Genomic DNA, 19811 nt, shown 5'->3' with positions numbered 1-19811 from the left:
CACATGCTAAGGGCAAAGGGCCATCGGCGCCATTTTGATTAGTGGCAGCCGATGGCCCGAGAGCGGGAGATCGCTCCTGGGACCCCCGCTGGTCCACCAGGTACTTTAAAAATTTTGGGTGGGAGGATGCGAAAGAATAAAATTTAAAGGGTCGGGGTGTTTTTTTTTTCGGCACGACACAGCCGATTAAAATGGGTAAGAATCGTGGGAATGAAGATTTCCCGCGGTTTTTACCCGAACTGGATACCGGAAACGAGACCGTTACTGATTCACATCCCTAGTAGTTAACTTCCTGAATGTGTTGGATCAGAGAGCCAGACTGCTGCTGAGAGATTGCCAGACTGCATACTCTTCTCTGGCCAAATTTATGTAAGATCTGGGTTAGTTTACTGTGTGGGCAACATGAGCATGAGCCCCTCTTGCCGTGGTGCAGTTGATGCAACCTCATGGGCAGAGCCCTAAGATCTGCGCTGACGATGCACGAATGAGTCTTTGGATGAACCAGGCTATGATAAGTCCAGGAGGCTGTGATTACAGTCAGATCTGAACAGCCAGCCAAGGCGTGGAGCAAGGCTGAGGCTGAAGCTGAGGGCGGACATGGAGCAAGGCTGAGGCTGAAGTCAGATGTGGAAGAAGGCTGAGGCTGAAGACGGATGTGGAGCAAGGCTTGAAGACCAACAATCCTGTGATGCATGGCCATGTGATGTCACTGGAGGGCGCCAAGAGCATGGGTTCCCCCCGAGGATCTTTATAGCTCGGTGCACGCACGCCTAGGAGAGTAGCAGAAGTGGCAGCGTGTCCCTGCTGCATAGGGCAGTAGTCTTCAGCTGGCGGTGTCGGAGTGAGTGAAACCACTCTCGGGGCCGTCCTACGAGTGGTAAACGTAACATTTATTCTTTACATGCTAGGTATTTAGCTTTGAATATATTTGTGAGTTCAACCGATTTGGCATAGGTGATACATGTAATCCTGTGTCCATAATGATTTGTCATGTAACCGTCGTTCATTGTGACTTATTGCATATTACAATAAAAATCCATACTAGAAATGAAAAAACAGGTATAACATATGTCTGATCCTTAATGAGCTTACAGGGTAATTTTAAAAGGAACGTAGGTGCACCCATAAACGTGTGTATTGACGTGCGAGCGGAGAGACGCAATTTTAGATTGTGCTCACAAGTACGCACGTATCATTAAAGTACCCCTCCCGCACTACTGGCTAGGGCTTTAGTGGCTTATATATGCATATGCAAGTGAATTTTAAAACATGCTCATTGGAGGGAAAAAACATTTTTTCAAAGTAGTCCACCAGTTTATACAGTTCACATCGAGGCCTTCAAGACCTCTTTGGATCTTCATGCTGAAAGCCCCCCACTTGACCCTGAACCCTCTTTCAGTGCTAAATGCCCTAAAACTCAAGATCTCCAGCCTTGCTTCTCATCAGGACCAAAATTAAAGTTATGCGGATAACACGCTGATGTGCGCCATAGTCAGTTTTTTAAAAATTCGGACTTTTGTAAATCTTGGTTCTGCCCCGAATGCCCATGCCCTGCCCCTTTTCCGCCCCATTCTTCTTGACATGCGCATGGGTATGGGCGTACATACTTCATGGGTTCTTTAAATATGCGTTGCTCGTGTGAGGCCCGCATACACACATCTGTGGTCATTTTGGTGCGAGCAATGCTTTTAAAATCGACCTGTTAGATTTTTATTGGATCTAAACATTCTCAGCAATTATATAGGTGGGTATCTGCCCTATAATGTCACAGACCATTTAGAGCCAATCAGGTATGAGTCATGCCACAGTAGTCAGTGATGTCACAAAGAAACTCTGACAATTAAAGTCAGGAACATTAACATCAAGATTTAAATGAGCACTTTTTTAACAAAATGAGAAGACAAGGGATAATCATTAAAAGTCCTTATGTAGCTCCCCTCCCATCCCGTCCTTACCAAGCAGGGAGGCAGAGAGAGCTATCTGACCTCAATTGTCTCAGCCCTGGATCCACGCCCGAGTAGGGGGAAGCTGTGCTTCAGGGCTCTTAGGAACAGAATTAGCAGTTTCTCCAAAGAAGCACACGTCACACTCAAGGTGGTGTTCTTACAAAATAAACTACTCAAAATTCAAATTATTCAGGTGTGACAATCTGACAGAAAGTACATTTTTTAGGAAATGAATCCATAACTGCAAATCTGTACATTCAAAAGCACTCTCTCAGGATCTCCTTTAGTTTAACTATGCCTCAAGTTCTCCTTTTGAATGGCTCTAAGGGTTTCTTACCCTTTAGTACATCGCTTGTACAAGACATCCAGGGTTCTGGTACACATACTCTCTTCTCCTTTGATGCATCTTGGATAGATCCTTTTTTTCTCCTTCTGTGATGAATCAGATAAGCACACTTTTCCCCTCTGGAAAAATGCCTAGGTGGCACTTGGTCACTCTAATTGAAAAATATCAGGGTAAACTGTCCTTTTCTCCAATAACTATCAGTGCTTCCAGTGAAGCATTCGCAAACCATAAGGACCGCAAAAACAGAACTCTGCTGAGTTTAAAACCAGGATTCTGGCAAGAACAGAAATCCTAGGTGTAAGAGCTACCATTCAAAAAATGAGAAACCCTTACTTTTTCTCAAGTCCCAGATCGTAGAACTTAGACACACAATTAAGGCACCAACAGTTTCAGTAACTTCTTCCCATCATCATTAAAAAAAAAAAAAAAGAGGAAACTCACAAGCCCCTTCCTTTGGGAAAGTGCCTATTCTCAGGACACAACACAGATCCAACATTGTCTGTGTCCCTCCTGCAGCTCTTCTGCATTGAAGAAAAAATAAACTGATCTCTTTCTTTTTGATGACTAACTTCAACTTGTGATCTTGAGCAAGTCGGGGGGCCATTACACAGCTGCGTTAGGAGTTTACCATGCAGTAAATGCCTTACTGAGCAATACTGCATGTTATTTCCCTCTGGCACCACTAGTACAGTAATGAACCAATTAGCAAGCACATGCATGCTAACTGGTCCATTACTAGGCAAAATGATGGTCATCAAATAATGCTGCTTGCCTAAAAATTTGCAAGTTGCATTATTTGATTTAAAATGAGCTACTTTGCACCACTTATAGCATTATTACCTAAGTAACGCTGGAAGCGGCCAGGATCGTATAGCTCAGCGATCCCGGCACAGACAACTGGACTGTTTTTCAAGGCAGTGGGTGGGAACGTTTCTGGCTGGGAGCGAGGGTGTGACTGGATGTTTGGGGTGGGGGAGCAGAAGGGTTAGCTTAAAATACTATTTTGTACTTAGGGGGCAGGTTTCTGGGTAAGCAAGGGGAGTAGGGTTTACAGAAATGTGGAAGGGAGGTGGGCATTGGGCCGGGATGCTCTCAACTTTCTGTTTTGACTTTTTTTTTTTTTAGGTGCGCTACTTACCTGCATATCCCTGAAGATTTGCGGATAAGTAGTTAGTTATCCGATAACACGAGGCTGGATATTTTAGACTTTGTTCTGAGCAGGCCTAAAGTTATGTGGCTACCTTAGCTGATATTCAGCTAATTTAGCCAGATAATGGGAACCCTACCTGGAATGCCTCCAAAATGCCCATTTTATATCCGACTAAATTATAGCTGGATAAGAGGCTCAATATGCTGTATAACTCATTTAGATGGAGTACTTGTGAGTTATCCATCTAAATGGCTTTTGAATATCTACTAGAGATGTGAATCGTAACCAGAATCGGTTTGGATTCCGGTTCCAATTCACATCGTGTTTTTTTTTTTCGTCTGGCCCGATCGCGGTTTTGTTTATCGGCTGCGCCCAAGCCAATAAACAAAAAACCCACCCTACCCTTTAAAACTAATCCCTTAGCGACCCCCCCCAAAAACTTTTTACAAGTACCTGGTGGTCCAGTGGAAGTCCGGGGAGCGATCTCCCGCTCTCGGGGCCATCGGCTGCCACTAATCAAAATGGCGCCGATGGCCCTTTGCCCTTACCATGTGACAGAGTATCCGTGCCATTGGCTGGCCCCTGTCACATGATAGGAGCACTGGATGGCCCACGCCATTTTTAAAGATGGCGCCGGCCATCCAGTGCTCCCTCCATGTGACAGGGGCCGGCCAATGGCACAGATACCCTGTCACATGGTAAGGGCAAAGGCCATCGGCGCCATTTTTATTAGTAGCAGCCGACGGCCTGGGAGCGGGAGATTGCTCCCGGGACCCCCACTGGATCACCAGGTACCTGTAAAAAGTTTTTGGGGGGGTCGGGAGGGTGGGGGAAGCTAAGGGATTAGTTTTAAAGGGTCGGGGTGGGTTTAGGGGTTATTTTTGTGTGCCGTTTTTCCCACGCTCCCCCAAAACGATAAGAGAACCCCCACGAACAATATCGTGGGGTTTTCCTATCATTTTGGGGGAGCCCCTGATTTCTGACGATTTTGAAAATATCGACGATATTTTCAATCGTCCGAAGCCCGATTCACATCCTAATATCTACCCCAAGAAGTTTAAAGTGCTCATGCTTTTACATGAGCCATGAGAAGTACTGGTTCAGTGATGGATCTAAGTTCTTTACAGACCCCTCTGTAGCAGTCTGTAGTTCAGCTTTTTCGATCTTCCTATCTATGCAGGGCATCATCCTGATGATAAGCCCCACTGGCCACTCATTCAATGGGGTTCACTTGTCTAAGAAAAACAAGGTCACCCAGTTGGAGCTCTGGTTTATTGTGTTGCCACTTACTGAGGCCCTGCAGAGTTGGCAGGTATTCTGTCCTCCAACAATTCCAAAAGGCATTGGGGAGACATTGAACCTGTCACCATTGTGACATATAAAAGTTTGTGTATCAAACTCTCCAGGCTGTGCCAGATTCACATCAGTTTGGGGTAAGAATAGTAGCAGGAGTCAGGATGGCTGGAGACCCCCGGTCTGTAGTTACTGGAGCCAATCGTTTGGCATTGATGATGGTGTTATAGTTTAATGGTGTTTGGGTGGATTCCTGGGTACTGTGACAGATGACCATGCCCACGGGGAGGAGCCCTGTGGAGAGCCACAGTACTGGGCTAGACTCGGGACGCACAAACACAGAGTTAGATCTTTATTATGCAGCTTGTAGTATACCACCAGAGGTGGCAGTAGTGAGGTGATCCAGAGGTAGCAGTCCAGGGACCCTCGGCAGAGGGAACCTGTCTCACCAAGTTGGTATAGGGAGATTCCAGTGTAGGTTTCCCAGCATGGCAAAGCTGTAGGTGAGACAGACTGAGAATTAGATTACTCACTAGATGGTAGCTGTATGGTTGGCGATTCCACCAGGTTGAAGTAGATGGTAACAGGCACCGAGGCAGGGTGAGCAGGCCCTCGAGGAGTGAGTACCTGATCCCAGTAAGGCATCTGAAAGGAAAGCAGTGGGCCCCTGAGGAGCGGGTACCCAGGTTAGAGAATACCCCGAAGGGTAAAGTAGAGCTTCCAGGGGCAGCAGGAAGCAGATGTTCAATCTGTTAGGAAGTTAGCAATCTGTTAGGGAGTTAGCAAACAGATAGGGATATTTGTGGGTGGATCCTTGGGCCAGTGGCAGATGACCATGCCCCCGGGGGAAGATCCTGAGAGGGACCACTGGTCAGGCTCAGAGTTTGGAGACAGACACACACTAGATCTTTTATTAAAACTGAATATAGTGAGTAGGCAGGGTATGCAGAGTTCAGGTAAGGAACCTTGATAGAACACTCACACAATGGTCTCATAGAAGCCCTGGAGCTGGAATGAATAGGCCCTCGAGGAGCGAGTACCTGGTTCCAGGGAAAACTCTGAGAGAGCGATGGTAACTCACTGATGTAGTTGGCAGTGATGACTTCCAGGCAGAAGAGAATACAGAGCAAGTCTGGGAACAAAGGCCCTCGAGGAGCGAGTACCGGTTCCAGACTGTCACCTGAAAACCAAAGGAGAGAGTGAGGCCCCCGAGGAGCGGGTACCCCTGGTAAGTCCGAGGAGGCAGAGTAGCTTGGAATCCAAAGCGAGTCCATTCCATTCCTTGCTAACTCGACGTGTTAGCAAATTCTAAGACCTTATATATCCGTCGTGGGTGACATCATCTCAGGAGGACGCCCCTGAGGTTCGTGCCATTGCCGGTACTTACGTCGGGGCCGCGCCGTGCACGCGCCCCTAGGCCTCCAGGAAACATGGCGGGTTGCAGCGTCTAGCTGGTCCGGGGACGCCGGAGGACTTCGGCAGAAGGACGCCGCGGCAGCCAATCTTCCCGTGGTCGAAGAGGGAGTCGCCAAAGAGATAAGGAGGGCGGAGAGAGGGCGTCGGGAACCAATGGACACAACAGTACCCCCCCTTCAAAGGGCGATTTCCTCTTCGGGTACCAGGCTTAGGTTTAGACGGATGCGCGAGATGGAACTGACGAAGCATCTCTTTGTCCAGGATATTGGTCTGAGGCTCCCAAGAGTTTTCTTCGGGGCCGAAACCTTCCCATTTTAGAAGGTATTCAAAAGTCTTGCCTCTTTTACGAACATCCAGGACTTCTTTGACTTTGTATTCTAAGTCGTCTTCTGCATTGATGACAGGTAGATCTTGAGTCTTGGAAGAAAATTTGCTGAGTATGAGTTATAGATATCAGTAGCGATGGATGCTGCTGGGGACGTCACTGAGATCTTCAGTGGAAGTGGCGAAGTTGGGGAACGTCCAAAGCCCACTTCAAGTTGTAACACAATAGTGGATCTTCTAATTTGATGAGGGGGCTCCTCAGGTCTACTAGACGTGTGAGAATGAAGTTGCCTCCTGCCCCCGAGTCCACCAGGGCAGGAGTCTGAACCATGATCGGTCCGTAGGTCAAAGAGACTGGGTGAGAGAGCGGAGGAGATGTCATGGTATGGCCTAAGAACAGTCCTCCTGCAAGACTTAAGCCCATCCGTTTCCCGGACGAATGGAGCATGTAGAGACATCATGGCTGGACTGACCACATACATGCAAAGGCCGCGCTTCTTCCAAAATCTTCTCTCCTTGGAGGTCAAGCGTCCATGACCAAGTTGCATTGGTTCATCTTTATCAGCAGCAGGGGTTACTGGAACCATCTGAGGAGCACAGACAGCACTAGCCGGTTTTAACCCGGGTGACACCTTAGGCCGGAGTTCCTTCACCTTGTCCCCGAGTTGGTGATCAATCCGAGTGGCCAAGGCTATTAATTCGTCCAGCGAGTCAAGTGTTTGGCGAGCGGCCAGCTCGTCCCTCAAACGGTTATCCAGGCCTCTGCAAAAGAGGGTCTTGAGACATTTGGAGTCCCAGTGGAGTTCTGCCGCAAGAGTTTTGAACTCTATGGCAAATTCAGCCAATGATCTGTTGCCTTGCTTCAAATCCACTAAAGCAGAACCGGCTACAGAAGTTCAAGCAAGGTCATCGAAAATGGATTTAAACAAGTCCATAAATCCTTCTATGTCCTGCAAAATGGAGTCCTTGCGTTCCCTCAAGGTGGATGCCCAAGTCAAGGCTCTACCATCCAAGTATGAAAGAATGTAGGTAGTCTTGGAGAGAGCTGTAGGAAATAGAGACGGCTGTAAGGCAAAATGCATGCAGCACTGGTTTAAAAAGCCCCGGGTCTTCTGGATTTCTCCGAAAAAGCGGATTGGAGCCACCAGTGGTAAGGCAGTCTTTAAAGTTACCTCCTGTAACTGACCTTCTTGGTTGGAGGCTGTGCCTTGAACCTTCTGTGTGTGTAGCTGATGAAACGCTGAAGTAAGTTTCTCCAAGGCTTCTTGCTGCTCCGTCATGCGCTGGGCCAGGCCCAGTATGGCCTGCAAGGCATGGCATTGTGCCAGATCCATCGAGTTAGCAATCTGTTCAATCTATTAGGAAGTTAGCAATCTGTTAGGGAGTTAGCAAACAGATAGGGATATTTGTGGGTGGATCCTTGGGCCGGTGGCAGATGACCATGCCCCTGGGGGAAGATCCCAAGAGGGACCATCGGTCAGGCTCAGAGTTTGGAGGCAGACACACACTAGATCTTTTATTAAACCATATAAGAAACCAACAGAGGTGGCAGTAGTGAGCTGGAGTGCTCAGCAGGGCTGTAGTCCCTCAGGTACTGGAACAGCGATCCCTGGATGGCTGAGCTGTTGAGAAACTGAATATAGTGAGTAGGCAGGGTATGCAGAGTTCAGGTAAGGAACCTTGATAGAACACTCACACAATGGTCTCATAGAAGCCCTGGAGCTGGAATGAATAGGCCCTCGAGGAGCGAGTACCTGGTTCCAGGGAAAGCTCTGAGAGAGCGATGATAACTCACTGATGTAGTTGGCAGTGATGACTTCCAGGCAGAAGAGAATACAAAGCAAGTTTGGGAACAAGGGCCCACGAGGAGCAAGTACCGGTTCCAGACTGTCACCTGAAAACCAAAGGAGAGAGCGAGGCCCTCGAGGAGCAGGTACCCCTGGTAAGTCCGAGGAGGCAGAGTAGCTTGGAATTCGAAGCGAGCCCATTCTATTCCATTCCATTCCTTGCTAACTCGATGTGTTAGAAAATTCTAAGACCTTATATATCCGTCGTGGGTGATGTCATCACAGGGGGATGCCCCTGAGGTTCGCGCCATTGCTGGTGCTTATGTCAGGGCCACACCGCGCGCGCATCCCTAGGCCTCCAGGAAACACGGCGGGTTGCAGCATCTAGCCGGTCCGGGGACGCCGGAGGACTTCGGCAGAAGGACGTCGTGGCAGCCAATCTTCCCGTGGTCGAAGAGGGAGTCGCCAAAGAGGTAAGGAGGGCGGAGAGAGGGCGCCGACGGACACAACAGCAGCAGAGTAGCATAGACTGGACGAATCCAATCCTTGCTAACTCAACAAGCTAGCAAACAAGTGAAGGCTAAATACCCGGATGTTGTGACATCACTCGAGGGGGACACCCCAGAGGTTTGCGCCAAAGCTGGAATAAAGACGTGGGTAGCGCGCGTGCACCCTAGGAGGCCCTTGGGAGGAACATGGCGGAAGGCAATGCCATAGCCATTCTGGGGACGCTGGAGAGAGCGGCTTGCAGACACGGCAGTGGCCATCTTCCCAAGGCTAGCGGGAAAACTGAGAAAAAGATGAGGCACAAGAGTCGAACCCCACCTCAACCCCACCGTATCCTATGTATTTGTAACAAAGCCGCTATTTTCATCCCCTTCTCCCCTTTAACCAACCCCTCCACACCGGTTTTCTCACCCTCCTAGTTCATCTCACCACGCTTACACTTCGACAAGTTTTTTCCACACTGTTATTACCGCTTGCTCCCAAGTTATGTTTATCCAGGTTTCTCCACCTTGTTTCAATGTAAGACAAGACTATGTCACTGTTGTTGTTTGCTGGTTGTAATGTAAACCGAAGTGATAATTAATTCTGTTAATTGAACCTCGGTATATAAAAGTTATAAATAAATAAATAAATTAGTTATTCCCGTGCGATACAGAAAGTAAAATGTGCAGCGAAGCTGCACATTTTACTTTCAGAAATTAACGCCTGCCCAAAGGCAGAAGTTAATTTTAGCTGACACAGGGAAAGTGTACACTCCCCTGGACAACAGGGTATGGGAGAAAATCAGGAAGTGTCCCCACCTCTATGGTAGCTTATCCCACCAGAGTCGTCAGCACCACTTGACTAGTAGGGTATTGTTGCCGGTCCCCATGTATTCAAGAAAACATCACCTTCTTCTCATAATTGACTCAGAGTCTTGGGGCTAACTCCTTCTAAAATAAGAGTTCTCCCACTTCCAGAGTCTACTAAGTCTAAAGTAGAACTCTCATCCATCTCCGCTAGGATCATAAAGTCACTATGTTTCCACTGTTTACCCTTTTCCACTGAGAAAATTGACCATTTAATCCTACTCTCTGTTTCCTGTCTTTTAACCAGTTTGAAATCCACGAAAGGACATCGCCTCCTATCCCATGACTTTTTAGTTTTCATAGAAGCTTCTCATGAGGACTTTGTCAAGCGTCTTCTGAAAATCCAAATACACTACATCTACCGGTTCACCTTTATGCACATGTTTATTAACCCCCTTCAAAAAAATGAAGCAGATTTGTTAGGCAAGACTTCCCTTGGGTAAATCCATGTTGAATGTGTTCCATTAAACCATGTCTTTCTATTTGCGCCTCGCTTTTGATCTTGAGAATAGTTTCCACTATTTTTCCCGGCACTGAAGTCAGGTTCACTGGTCTATAGTTACCTGGATCACCCCTGGAGCCTTTTTTAAATATTGGGCTTACATTGGCCACCCTCCAGTTTTCAGGTACAATGGATGATTTTAATGATATGTTACAAATTTTAACTAATAGATCAGAAATTTCATTTTTGAGTTCTTTCAGTACCCTAGGATGTATGACATCTGGTCCAGGTGATTTGCTACTCTTTAGTTTGTCAATCTGGCCTACTACATCTTCCAGGTTCACAGTGATTTCATTCAGTTCGTCTGACTCATCACCCCTGAAAACCATCTCCGGAACTGGTATCTCCCCAACATCCTCATTAGTAAACACGGAAGCAAAGAATTCATTTAGTCTTTCTGCATTGGCCTTATCTTCCCTAAGAGCCCCTTGAATCCCTTGGTTATCTAATGGTCCAACCGACTCTCTCACAGGTTTCTTGCTTCAGATATATTTAAAAAAGCTTTTATTATGAGTTTTTGCCTCTATGGCCAACTTCATTTCAAATTCTCTCTTCGCCTGTCTTATCAATGTTTTACACTTAACTTGACAATGCTTATGTTTTATCCTATTTTCTTCAGATGGATCCTTCTTCCAATTTTTGAAGGATGTTTTTTTTGGCTAAAATAGCCTCTTTCACCTCACCTTTTAACTATGACGGTAATCGTTTTGCCTTCCTTCCCCCTTTCTTAATGTGTGGAATACATATGGACTGCGCCTCTAGGATTGTATTTTTAAACAATGTCCATGCCTGTTGAACACTTTTAATCTTTGCAGCTGCACCTTTCAGTTTTTTTCTATTTTCCTCATTTTATCAGTTTCCCTTTTGAAAGTTTAGTGTTAGAGCTGCAGATTTTAGTTATTAGTTTAAATTTGATCATGTTATGATCACTGTTGCCAAGTGGCCCACCACCGTTACCTCTCTCACCAAATCCTATGATCCACTACGATTTAAATCTAAAATAGCTCCCACTTTTGTTGGTTCCTGAACCAATTGCTCCATGAAGCAGTCATTTATTACATCCAGGAACTTTAAATCTCTAGCAAGTCCTGATGTTACATTTACCCAGTCAATATTGGGGTAATTGAAATCTCCCATTATTATTGCACTGCCAAATTGGTTAGCTTCCCTGATTTCTCTTAGCATTTCATCATCTGTCTGACCATTTTGTCCAGGTGGATGGTAGTATACTCCTATCATTATACTCGTACCCAACACACATGGGATTTCTACCCATATAGATTCTATTGAGCATTTAGTCTCTTGTATGATCTTTATCCTATTGGGCTCTATACCCTCCTAGACATAAAGTGCCACACTCCCACCAAGTTGATCCTCCCTATCATTGTGATATAATTTGTACCCTGATATAGCACTGTCCCATTGGTTATCCTCCTTGCACCAAGTCTCTGTGATGCCAATTATGTCAATCATCATTTGCTGCTATACACTCTAACTCTCCCATCTTACTTCTTAGACTTCTGGCATTTGCAAACAGACATTTCAAAGTGTGTTTTTTGTTTGTATTAACAACCTGCTTTTCAGTTAGGGATAATTTGGAAACCATTAGCTTCGGTGATTTTTTACATATAGGCACATGGACTAAATTTGTTTTTATTGGAACCTCTCTGTTGGGATGCCCTAACTCTCCTGTTTCATTAGTATTTATTTATTTATTTATTAACTTTTATTTACCGACATTCGTGCAGCACATCATGCCGGTTTACAATGAACTCAGGTGGAAAATACAGTGTAACGATAAAACAATATTTATAATAATGATAGTAAATAAATAACTGGCAATAACAATTAACAATGTGGGGATGGGGAAGAGAGGAGAACAAAGGCAGATAGAGAGATGAGAAGTAAAGGAATGAAAACTATAGGAATAGAGGGAAACTATGTACAGATGACGGAGTGCACAGGTCTCATTAACTTGAGTATAGGTATCAGTAACTTAAGTACAGGTTTCATTTACTTAAGGAGGGACTCATGAGGACTTGAAAGCCACCAGTATTACTTGGGCTAAGGTGTTCATTCGGAGAAAGGTTATTTGAGGGAGATTGAAAGGTGTACGGGGGGGTTGGGGGTAGAAGGGGGAAGGGGGCGGTTGGGAGACAAAGGATTGGAAGGTGACTAGGAGTGAAGAGGGGTAGGGGTGGGTCTGACGGAGGGGGGGAGCAGCTAGAGGATGGTCGAGACAGGGAGGGGCTGGAGGGAAGAATTTATGTTTGGTTTGTGTCAGGGTAGGCCTGTCGGAAGAGCCATGTCTTGACTCCTTTCTTGAAATTGTGGAGTGATGTCTCTTGGCGTAGGAGGGTGGGGAGGGAGTTCCAGAGGGTGGGGCCAGCGATGGAGAACGCTCTCCCTCTGGTATGAGATGAATGTGCTGATTTGAGGGATGGTGTGTGGAGAGTGCCTGTGTGGGCTGTTCTTGTAGGTCGGTCAGAGGAGCGGTAGTGAGGCATCTCATCAAGCCAGGTGTGGTTGTGTTTATGAAGGGAGCTGTGAAGGATGGTTAGGGTTTTGTATTGTGAGCGGAAGGAGATGGGCAGCCAATGTAGGTCCTTTAGGATGGGGGTGATGTGGTCCCTTTTACGAGTACTTGTTATGATTCTGGCCATGGAATTTTGTAGAATCTGCAGGGGTTTGATGGTGGTGGCAGGGAGTCCTATTAGCAGGGAGTTACAATAGTCCAGTTTTGTGAGCATGGTGGTCTGTACGACAGTGCGGAAATCGTGTGTGTGGAGGAGGGGTTTGAGTTTTTTCAGGATGTTTAATTTATAGAAACCTCCCTTTAGGAGAGCTTTGATGTGGGGTTTAAAGTTTAGGTGTTGATCTATGAGGACGCCTAGGTCTCTTACAAACTGGGGCTGGGAGAGGACACATTTCTCGGAACCATGCACTGCTGAGTGACTGTTGGCTTTCCCCTTGTTCTAGTATAAAAGCTGCTATATCTCCTTTTTGAAAGTTAGTGCCAGCAGCTTGGTTCCACACTGGTTAAGGTGCAGCCTATCCTTTCGGAAAAGTCTCCCCCTTCCCCAAAATTTTCCCCAGTTCCTTATAAAACTGAATCCCTCTTCCCTGCACCATCATCTCATCCATGCATTGACACTCTGGAGCTCTGCCTACCTCTGGGGACCTGCACGTGGAACAGGAAGCATTTCAGAGAATGCCACCCTGGAGGTTCTGGATTTCAGCTTCCTACCTACAATCCTAAATTTGACTTCCAGAACCTCTTTCCCACATTTTCCTATGTCGTTGGTGCCCACATGTACCATGACAGCCGGCTCCTCCCCAGCACTGTCTATAATCCTATCTAGGTGACGCGTGAGGTCTGCCTCCTTCGCACCAGGCAGGCAAGTTACCAGACAGTTCTCATGTCCACCAGCCATCCTGCTATCTACATTTCTAATAACTGAAACACCAACTATGATGGCCGGCCTAACCCTTCCCTCCTGGGCAGTAACCCTGGGAGACTTGTCCTCAGTGAGAGAGGACAATACATCACCTGAAGAGCAGGTCCTTGCTACAGGATCACTTCCTGCTACACCAGGGTGATGTTCTCCTACTGGGAGACCTTTCTGATCCAAGGCAGCACTGGGGCTGCCAAACTGGATTTGGGACTTGGTTACTATGTCCCTGAAGGTCTCATCAATGTACCTCTCTGTCTGCCTCAGCTCCTCCAAGTCTGCTACTCTAGCCTCCAGAGATCGGACTCATTCCCTGAGAGCCAGGAGCTATTTGCACCGAGTGCACACATACAATGTGTGCACAAGGCAGGTAAAAAATCATACATGTGACACTCAATGCAAAAGACTGGAAAGCCCCCCTCTTGCTGCTGGATTGCTGCCTTCATCTTAGTTTTATTGAGTTCCTAGTTAAGTTTAGGATACTAAGGGAGTTGGAATGAGAGTACTTTAAATTTACAGGTGAATTTACTAATTAATCAGCTAGTGTCCTACAAGGGGATGATTAAACTTTCAATAAGGGTTGGTACAATAGTATGATTTAGATAAGACCCTGATTGATTTTTAATGAGAAAGTGTCTCATGCCTAAAAATCAAGAGTTGAGTGGGTAGGAAAGACAGACAGTGGAATTAACTACCTCTGGCTTGTTTATTACCTCAGACACACACAAACTCTAAAGAATATATCCCTCAATTTCACCTTTCACCAAACTTTTATAAGTCCAAAAATTTCTGAAAGCTATACTTACCAATCCTCTTTAACCACCGTTAAATTAATCCTCACTCAGTTAATTGAAGGGTTTGAGATTCGCCCGCCGTTAGGCGCGTGCTTCCGGTCCTCTTCCACTGCAAAGGGTGCGAAGCCTCTGGAAGCTGGGGATGTGGAAGTCAATCCCTGGATCACTTTTGGTGACCTCTGGACTCCTCTCCTGGGGGATGCTAGGAGCAGTATGCAGACGAGCCTTCCGGTCCTCCTCTACTGCCAAGTTGAAGGGGAGGGTATGTAGAGGAGTGTACCTCAGACCCTCTTTACAAGATCCAGACTAGGCATTTGCCTCGTCCACCTTACAGTCAGTACTCCAGGGTATTCTAGGTGTAGGGTGTTTCCTCTAGGAGAGGAATATAATGGTAGGCCCCAGATGGAACATGAGGAGCCCAGACAAGAAGAGACAGAAGTAAAAGTTTGTTGCTTAACTGTGAAGTGTGACCTTTTGTTGCCAGCCCTGCTGAAGGAAGCAGGTTTTCTTCTCTGTTTTATTGTATGAACAATAAAGTATTTTTGTGGAGAAAGAGTCTAGACTATCTTCTGGCAAGCCTAAGACTGCTCATACTGTGCAACACCCCTCTTGTTGATTCAAGGACCAATTGTTCCATGAAGCTTTAATTTATGGCTTCTAGAATGTATAACTTCCTAGCATGTTCTGATGAGACATTTACCTAAGGAATATTGGGGTAATTGAAATCTCCCATTATTATCATGTCTATTTATTTATTTATTTATTTATTTATTTATGGGTTTTTATATACCGGGATACATTGGGAACATCATCTCGGTTTACAGTTAACTTAATGCAGCAAGGAGCTTTACAATGAACAGATAACAAAGATAACTTGATGCAGCAAGGAGCTTTACAATGAACAGATAATCTTCTCCTTATACATATTGTTAACTGTGAAAGGGGAGGGAGTATAAAGGGGGAATTACTAGGCATATATACAGTATAAAGGGGGAATTACTAGGCATATATACAGTAATGATTGTATTAACTGTGAAAGAGAAGGGAATTATAGAGGGGATTACAAGGCATATATATGAGCCATATTTACAAAAAGCATTTAAGAGGCTTATATACAGTAATGATTAGGTTGACTGTGAAAGGAGGGAATTTGCGGGGGGGATTACAAGGCATATATCTGGGTCATAATTACAAAAATATTTAAGCTTGGCATATTTAGAGGGGGGAGGGTGCGGGGGGGGGGGGTAAATAGTGGGAAGCTCAGGATCAGTTGTAAGCCTGTTTAAAGAGCTAGGTCTTGAGGTTCAGTTTGAATCTTTTAGGGCAAGATTCTTGGTGAAGACTAAGGGGCATCTTGTTCCAGAGGGTGGGTCCGGCGAGGGAGAGGGCATGTTCTTTGGTGGATTTAAGTCTGGACAGTTTAGGTGAGGGCGTGTGCAGCGTGGCGAGGTGTTGAGCTCTGGTGGCTTGGTCGTGGGTACGGAGTTGGAGGTGTTCTTTGAACCAGGGCATGTCTTGGTTGTATATGGCTTTGTGGATGATGGTTAGCGATTTGTAAATGATCAAGGAGTTGATGGGCAGCCAGTGTAAGTGCTTGAGGACCGGGGTATTGTGGTTGCCACGGTGGACATTGGTGAGGATGCGTGCGGCAGAGTTTTGGAGCATCTGAAGGGGCCAGAGGGCACATTTAGGGAGGCCTAGGAGGATGGCATTGCAATAATCAAGTTTGGATAATATGGTAGCTTGGAGGACTGTGCGGAAATCATTAATGTGGAGCAGGGGTTTCAGTTTTTTTTAGCATATGGAGCTTGAAAAAGCCGTCTTTCAATGTGGAATTGATAATTTTTTTTAGGTTGAGGTGGTTATCTAGGATGACACCAAGGCTGCGAGTGTGTTGAGCAAAGGAGGTGGTGGGGACAGGGGGATTGGGTGTGGGGTTAAGGTTGTTATGGGGGGGGGTGAGATGAATAGGAGCTCTGTTTTGGATGTGTTAAGGGCAAGGTAATTATCGGCAAGCAGGGAGCTGATGGATGCGAGGGCATATTCCCATGTTTTCAATGCCTTCGGTATGGTATCAGTTACAGGAATGAGGACTTGAACATCATCCGCGTAAATAAAGTGCGGAAGTCCAAGTCGGGATAGGAGTTGACAGAGGTGAAGGAGGTATATATTGAATAGGGTGGAGGAAAGAGAGGAGCCTTGGGGAACACCCTGCAACAGATTGATAGGTTTGGATTCGCAGTGCCCACTTTTAACTCAGTATTGTCTGTTGGATAGATATGATTGCAACCAACAGAGTGCGGGGCCAGATATTCCAATTTCTCTTAGACGCTCAGTTAAAATGTTGTGATTGACCGTGTCAAATGCGGAGGATATGTCCAAGTGGGCAAGGATATATGCTTGGTCTTTGTCGAGGGCCTTCAGGATGTGGTCAGAGAGGGAGAGGAGAAGGGTTTCAGTGCTGTGATGTTGGCGGAAACCGTATTGCGATGGGAAGAGGATGTAGTGGTCATCTAGATAGGTGGTTAGCTGCCTATTGATAATTTTTTCTAGTATTTTAGAGATAAAGGGAAGGTTGGAGATTGGCTGGTAATTGGCTGGGTCTGCTGGATCGAGTGTGGGTTTTTTTTAGAATGGGTTTAATTATGGCTTGTTTGAGTATGCTGGGTACTGTGCCTGATGAGATAGAGCTGTTAATGATGTTGGCAATTGGTTTGGAGATAGTGTTGGGAATAGAAAGGAGGGTTTTGGTGGGGATGGTGTCTGTGGGGCGAGTTGCGGGGTTGATTTTCTTCAGAATGGATTCTATCTCGGTATGTGTGGTGGTCTCAAATGAGTTGAGTGTTGTGGAGGTGTTGCCTGACTGTGCTGTGGTGAGAGTGCATGGGGTTGCGAAAGGGTTTGTGTGTGAGGGGACAGTCAGTTTTGTGGTGGGGTAATGGGTGCTTGGGGGGGAGGGGGGAAACGTGACATAATGGTTTCTATTTTCTTGTGAAAATAAAGGGCAAGCTCTTCGCATTTGGATTTGTGGTCTGTGTCGGGGGGGGGGGGGGGGTATGGAGTGGTTTTAGTGAGTGAGGAGACAAATTCGAAGAGGGCACGAGCGTTGAATTGAAGATGGTGGATCCTATGGGTGTGGAAGTCCCTTTTTGCTTTGTCTATGGATTCCTTATAGGAATGGAGGTAGGATCGAAAAGTGGATTGGAGGGCAGGGGATTGTTCTCTGTGCCATCTTTTTTCAAGTTTCCTGAGGTGACGTTTCATTGTTTTGAGCCCAGAGGTGTACCAGGGTTTCTTTTTGGTATAAGCAAGGTTGATTTCTCTGGATTGTTCTGGGCAGAACGTGTTAGCTATGGTGTTGGTGAGCTGATGCCATGAGGAGAGTGCGGATTTGCGTCAGAGAGATCTAGTTTTGTGAGTTCATCTGTGAGGGCTGCAATAAGGTCCTCTGTTTTGCAGGGTTTTCGGAAGTGAATAGTTTTCTTTGAGGGAGTGGGTGGGGGAGTGCATTTAATGGAGCAGGTGGTTTCAATGCGGAAGGGGTCTGACCAGGAGATGGGTTGGCATGTGGGGGGGGTCAGGCTGGATCAGGAAATTGGTAAAGATGAGGTCCAGGGTGTGGCCTGCCTTGTGGGTGGGATTGGAGATGATCTGCTTGAGGCCTAGTGCATCCAAGGATGTGAGAAGGGAATCGCATGAGGAAGTGAGGGGAATATTGTCAACATGGAAGTTAAGATCTCCGAGAATAATGGTGGGGGAGCTTATGTCCAGGTTTTTGGTGATGTATTCGATCAGAGATAGGTTGCTTTCAAGGAGCCCAGGTGGGGTGTAAATTAGGCAGATTTGGAGGGTGGGTGATTTAAAAAGCCCAATTTCGAGTCTGTGTGGGGAGGTGACGAGTTGGAGGGATAGATTGAATTTCTTTTTGGCAGCGAGCAGGAGGCCTCCTCCTCTTTTTTTGATTCTGGGAATGGAGAATATGTTGTATTGGTCGGTTGGGAGTTGGTTTATGAGTACTGTGTCCGAGTTCTTTAGCCATGTTTCGGTAATGGCGCAGATGTCAGGGCAATCATCGGTGAGGATATCATTAAGTAAGCTGGCTTTTTAAACAATGAATTGGGCATTTAGTAGGAGGATTGTAAAGGTTGTGAGGCCAATTAGTTGGGTGAGGGGAGGTCATGATGGGGAGGAGGGATCTGCGGTGATCATGGGGGGTAGTGGGCTGTGGCGCACAGATGGGGGTGGTATAGTGTTTCAGGATGGGAATAGGGAGAGGCTGCATTTTGTGGAATGTATATTACAGAGTTGTTGGAGAGCCGGGAGGTGGGATGTGGGCTAGGAGGTAAGGGGTACTGGAGAAGGAGGGCAGCTGTTGTGGGGTAGGAAGAGGGGGAGCAGTGTGAATATACGCGGGTGGGCGTATTAGCTCAGCAGGTGTGGTGTACTGGATGAGTGGTAAGATAGATATGTTGCCAATAACCATACATATGTTGCCAATAACCATACAGTAACTTCAATTTCAGTTTACTGCAAGTTTGTTTCTTCAAACATCTGGACTGCATTAGTCTTCAGAAGAATTTCAGTAAAAGGTCTTTTCTGCCAAATTAAATTCTTGTGCACTAATTATATAGTAGTGAAATTCTGCACTAACAAATGCATTAGAACCAATCAAAAGCTTTTCAATAAATTTAGATTTTTTTATTCCCAGTATAAATACATTTGTATATGGCCTCGGCCCCTGAAATACCAGTAATATTTTAACAAAAACTTCTGAGTTATTACGCTGTACTCACATTGGTTGCCACAGCAAGAATTGCTATACTTTGCATGATGGGCTGCCATGCTCCGATGTCTTGTGCTTTCTCTGGTACTGCACGTCTGTACTGGCTGGTGAGTTTCCAGGCATCCAGTCGTATTTCCACCAAATTATTAACAAGTGCCAGAAGAGGCGCCAGTGGGAATGAAGCCACAAACAAAGTGACAAATCCAAACTGTATGACTGGTAATGAAAAAAATCAACAGATGATTCTGATTTATAACATGAAAGGAAGAATCCTTGCTCAGAGACTGGCTATTGAAGTTTCCTCCTCTACACCAATATTTAGCAATACCAAATGGAATAAAATTAGAGAATGGGGTTGCAAGAGATGGGGCTGTTCCCCCTGCCCCCTCCTATATGGGGCTCATAGATCCTGCCTCTCTCCCCCGCTTCTTGTTAGAATAGAAATCCATGTGAAGGTTTGGGACCCATGTGCACTTGCCAACTCCTGTTGCTGTTGCTACTGGCCACATGTGTTTTGGCTGCCACCAGCCCTACAGCTGCTGCTTTGGCTATGTTAGGTGAAAGAGGTCCACAAAGGAGAAGTGGAGGTCAGCTACAGGCAGGGAAAAAAAAAAGGAGGAAAAGTGGAAATCAAATGAAGAAGAGAGAGTGGAGGTCTGCAGA

General features: G+C 46.1%; 1 protein-coding gene across 4 annotated transcripts in view; it reads right to left on the bottom strand.

Moving 5' to 3' along the window:
• Window positions 1-19811, bottom strand: part of ANO6 (anoctamin 6) — a 220623-nt gene that overhangs the window by 41359 nt on the left and 159453 nt on the right. For all 4 annotated transcript variants that reach the window (XM_029615974.1, XM_029615973.1, XM_029615975.1 and 1 more), the window contains one exon: window positions 19159-19364. In XM_029615974.1, the coding sequence (XP_029471834.1) occupies window positions 19159-19364 (206 nt within the window). The remainder of the gene's footprint in view (window positions 1-19158; window positions 19365-19811) is intronic.

Source organism: Rhinatrema bivittatum, chromosome 9 (assembly GCF_901001135.1).
Source record: "Rhinatrema bivittatum chromosome 9, aRhiBiv1.1, whole genome shotgun sequence".
Classification (NCBI taxonomy): Eukaryota; Metazoa; Chordata; class Amphibia; order Gymnophiona; family Rhinatrematidae; genus Rhinatrema; species Rhinatrema bivittatum.
Note: the sequence above shows the minus strand (reverse complement) of the source record. Positions and strands in the feature narration are given on the sequence as shown.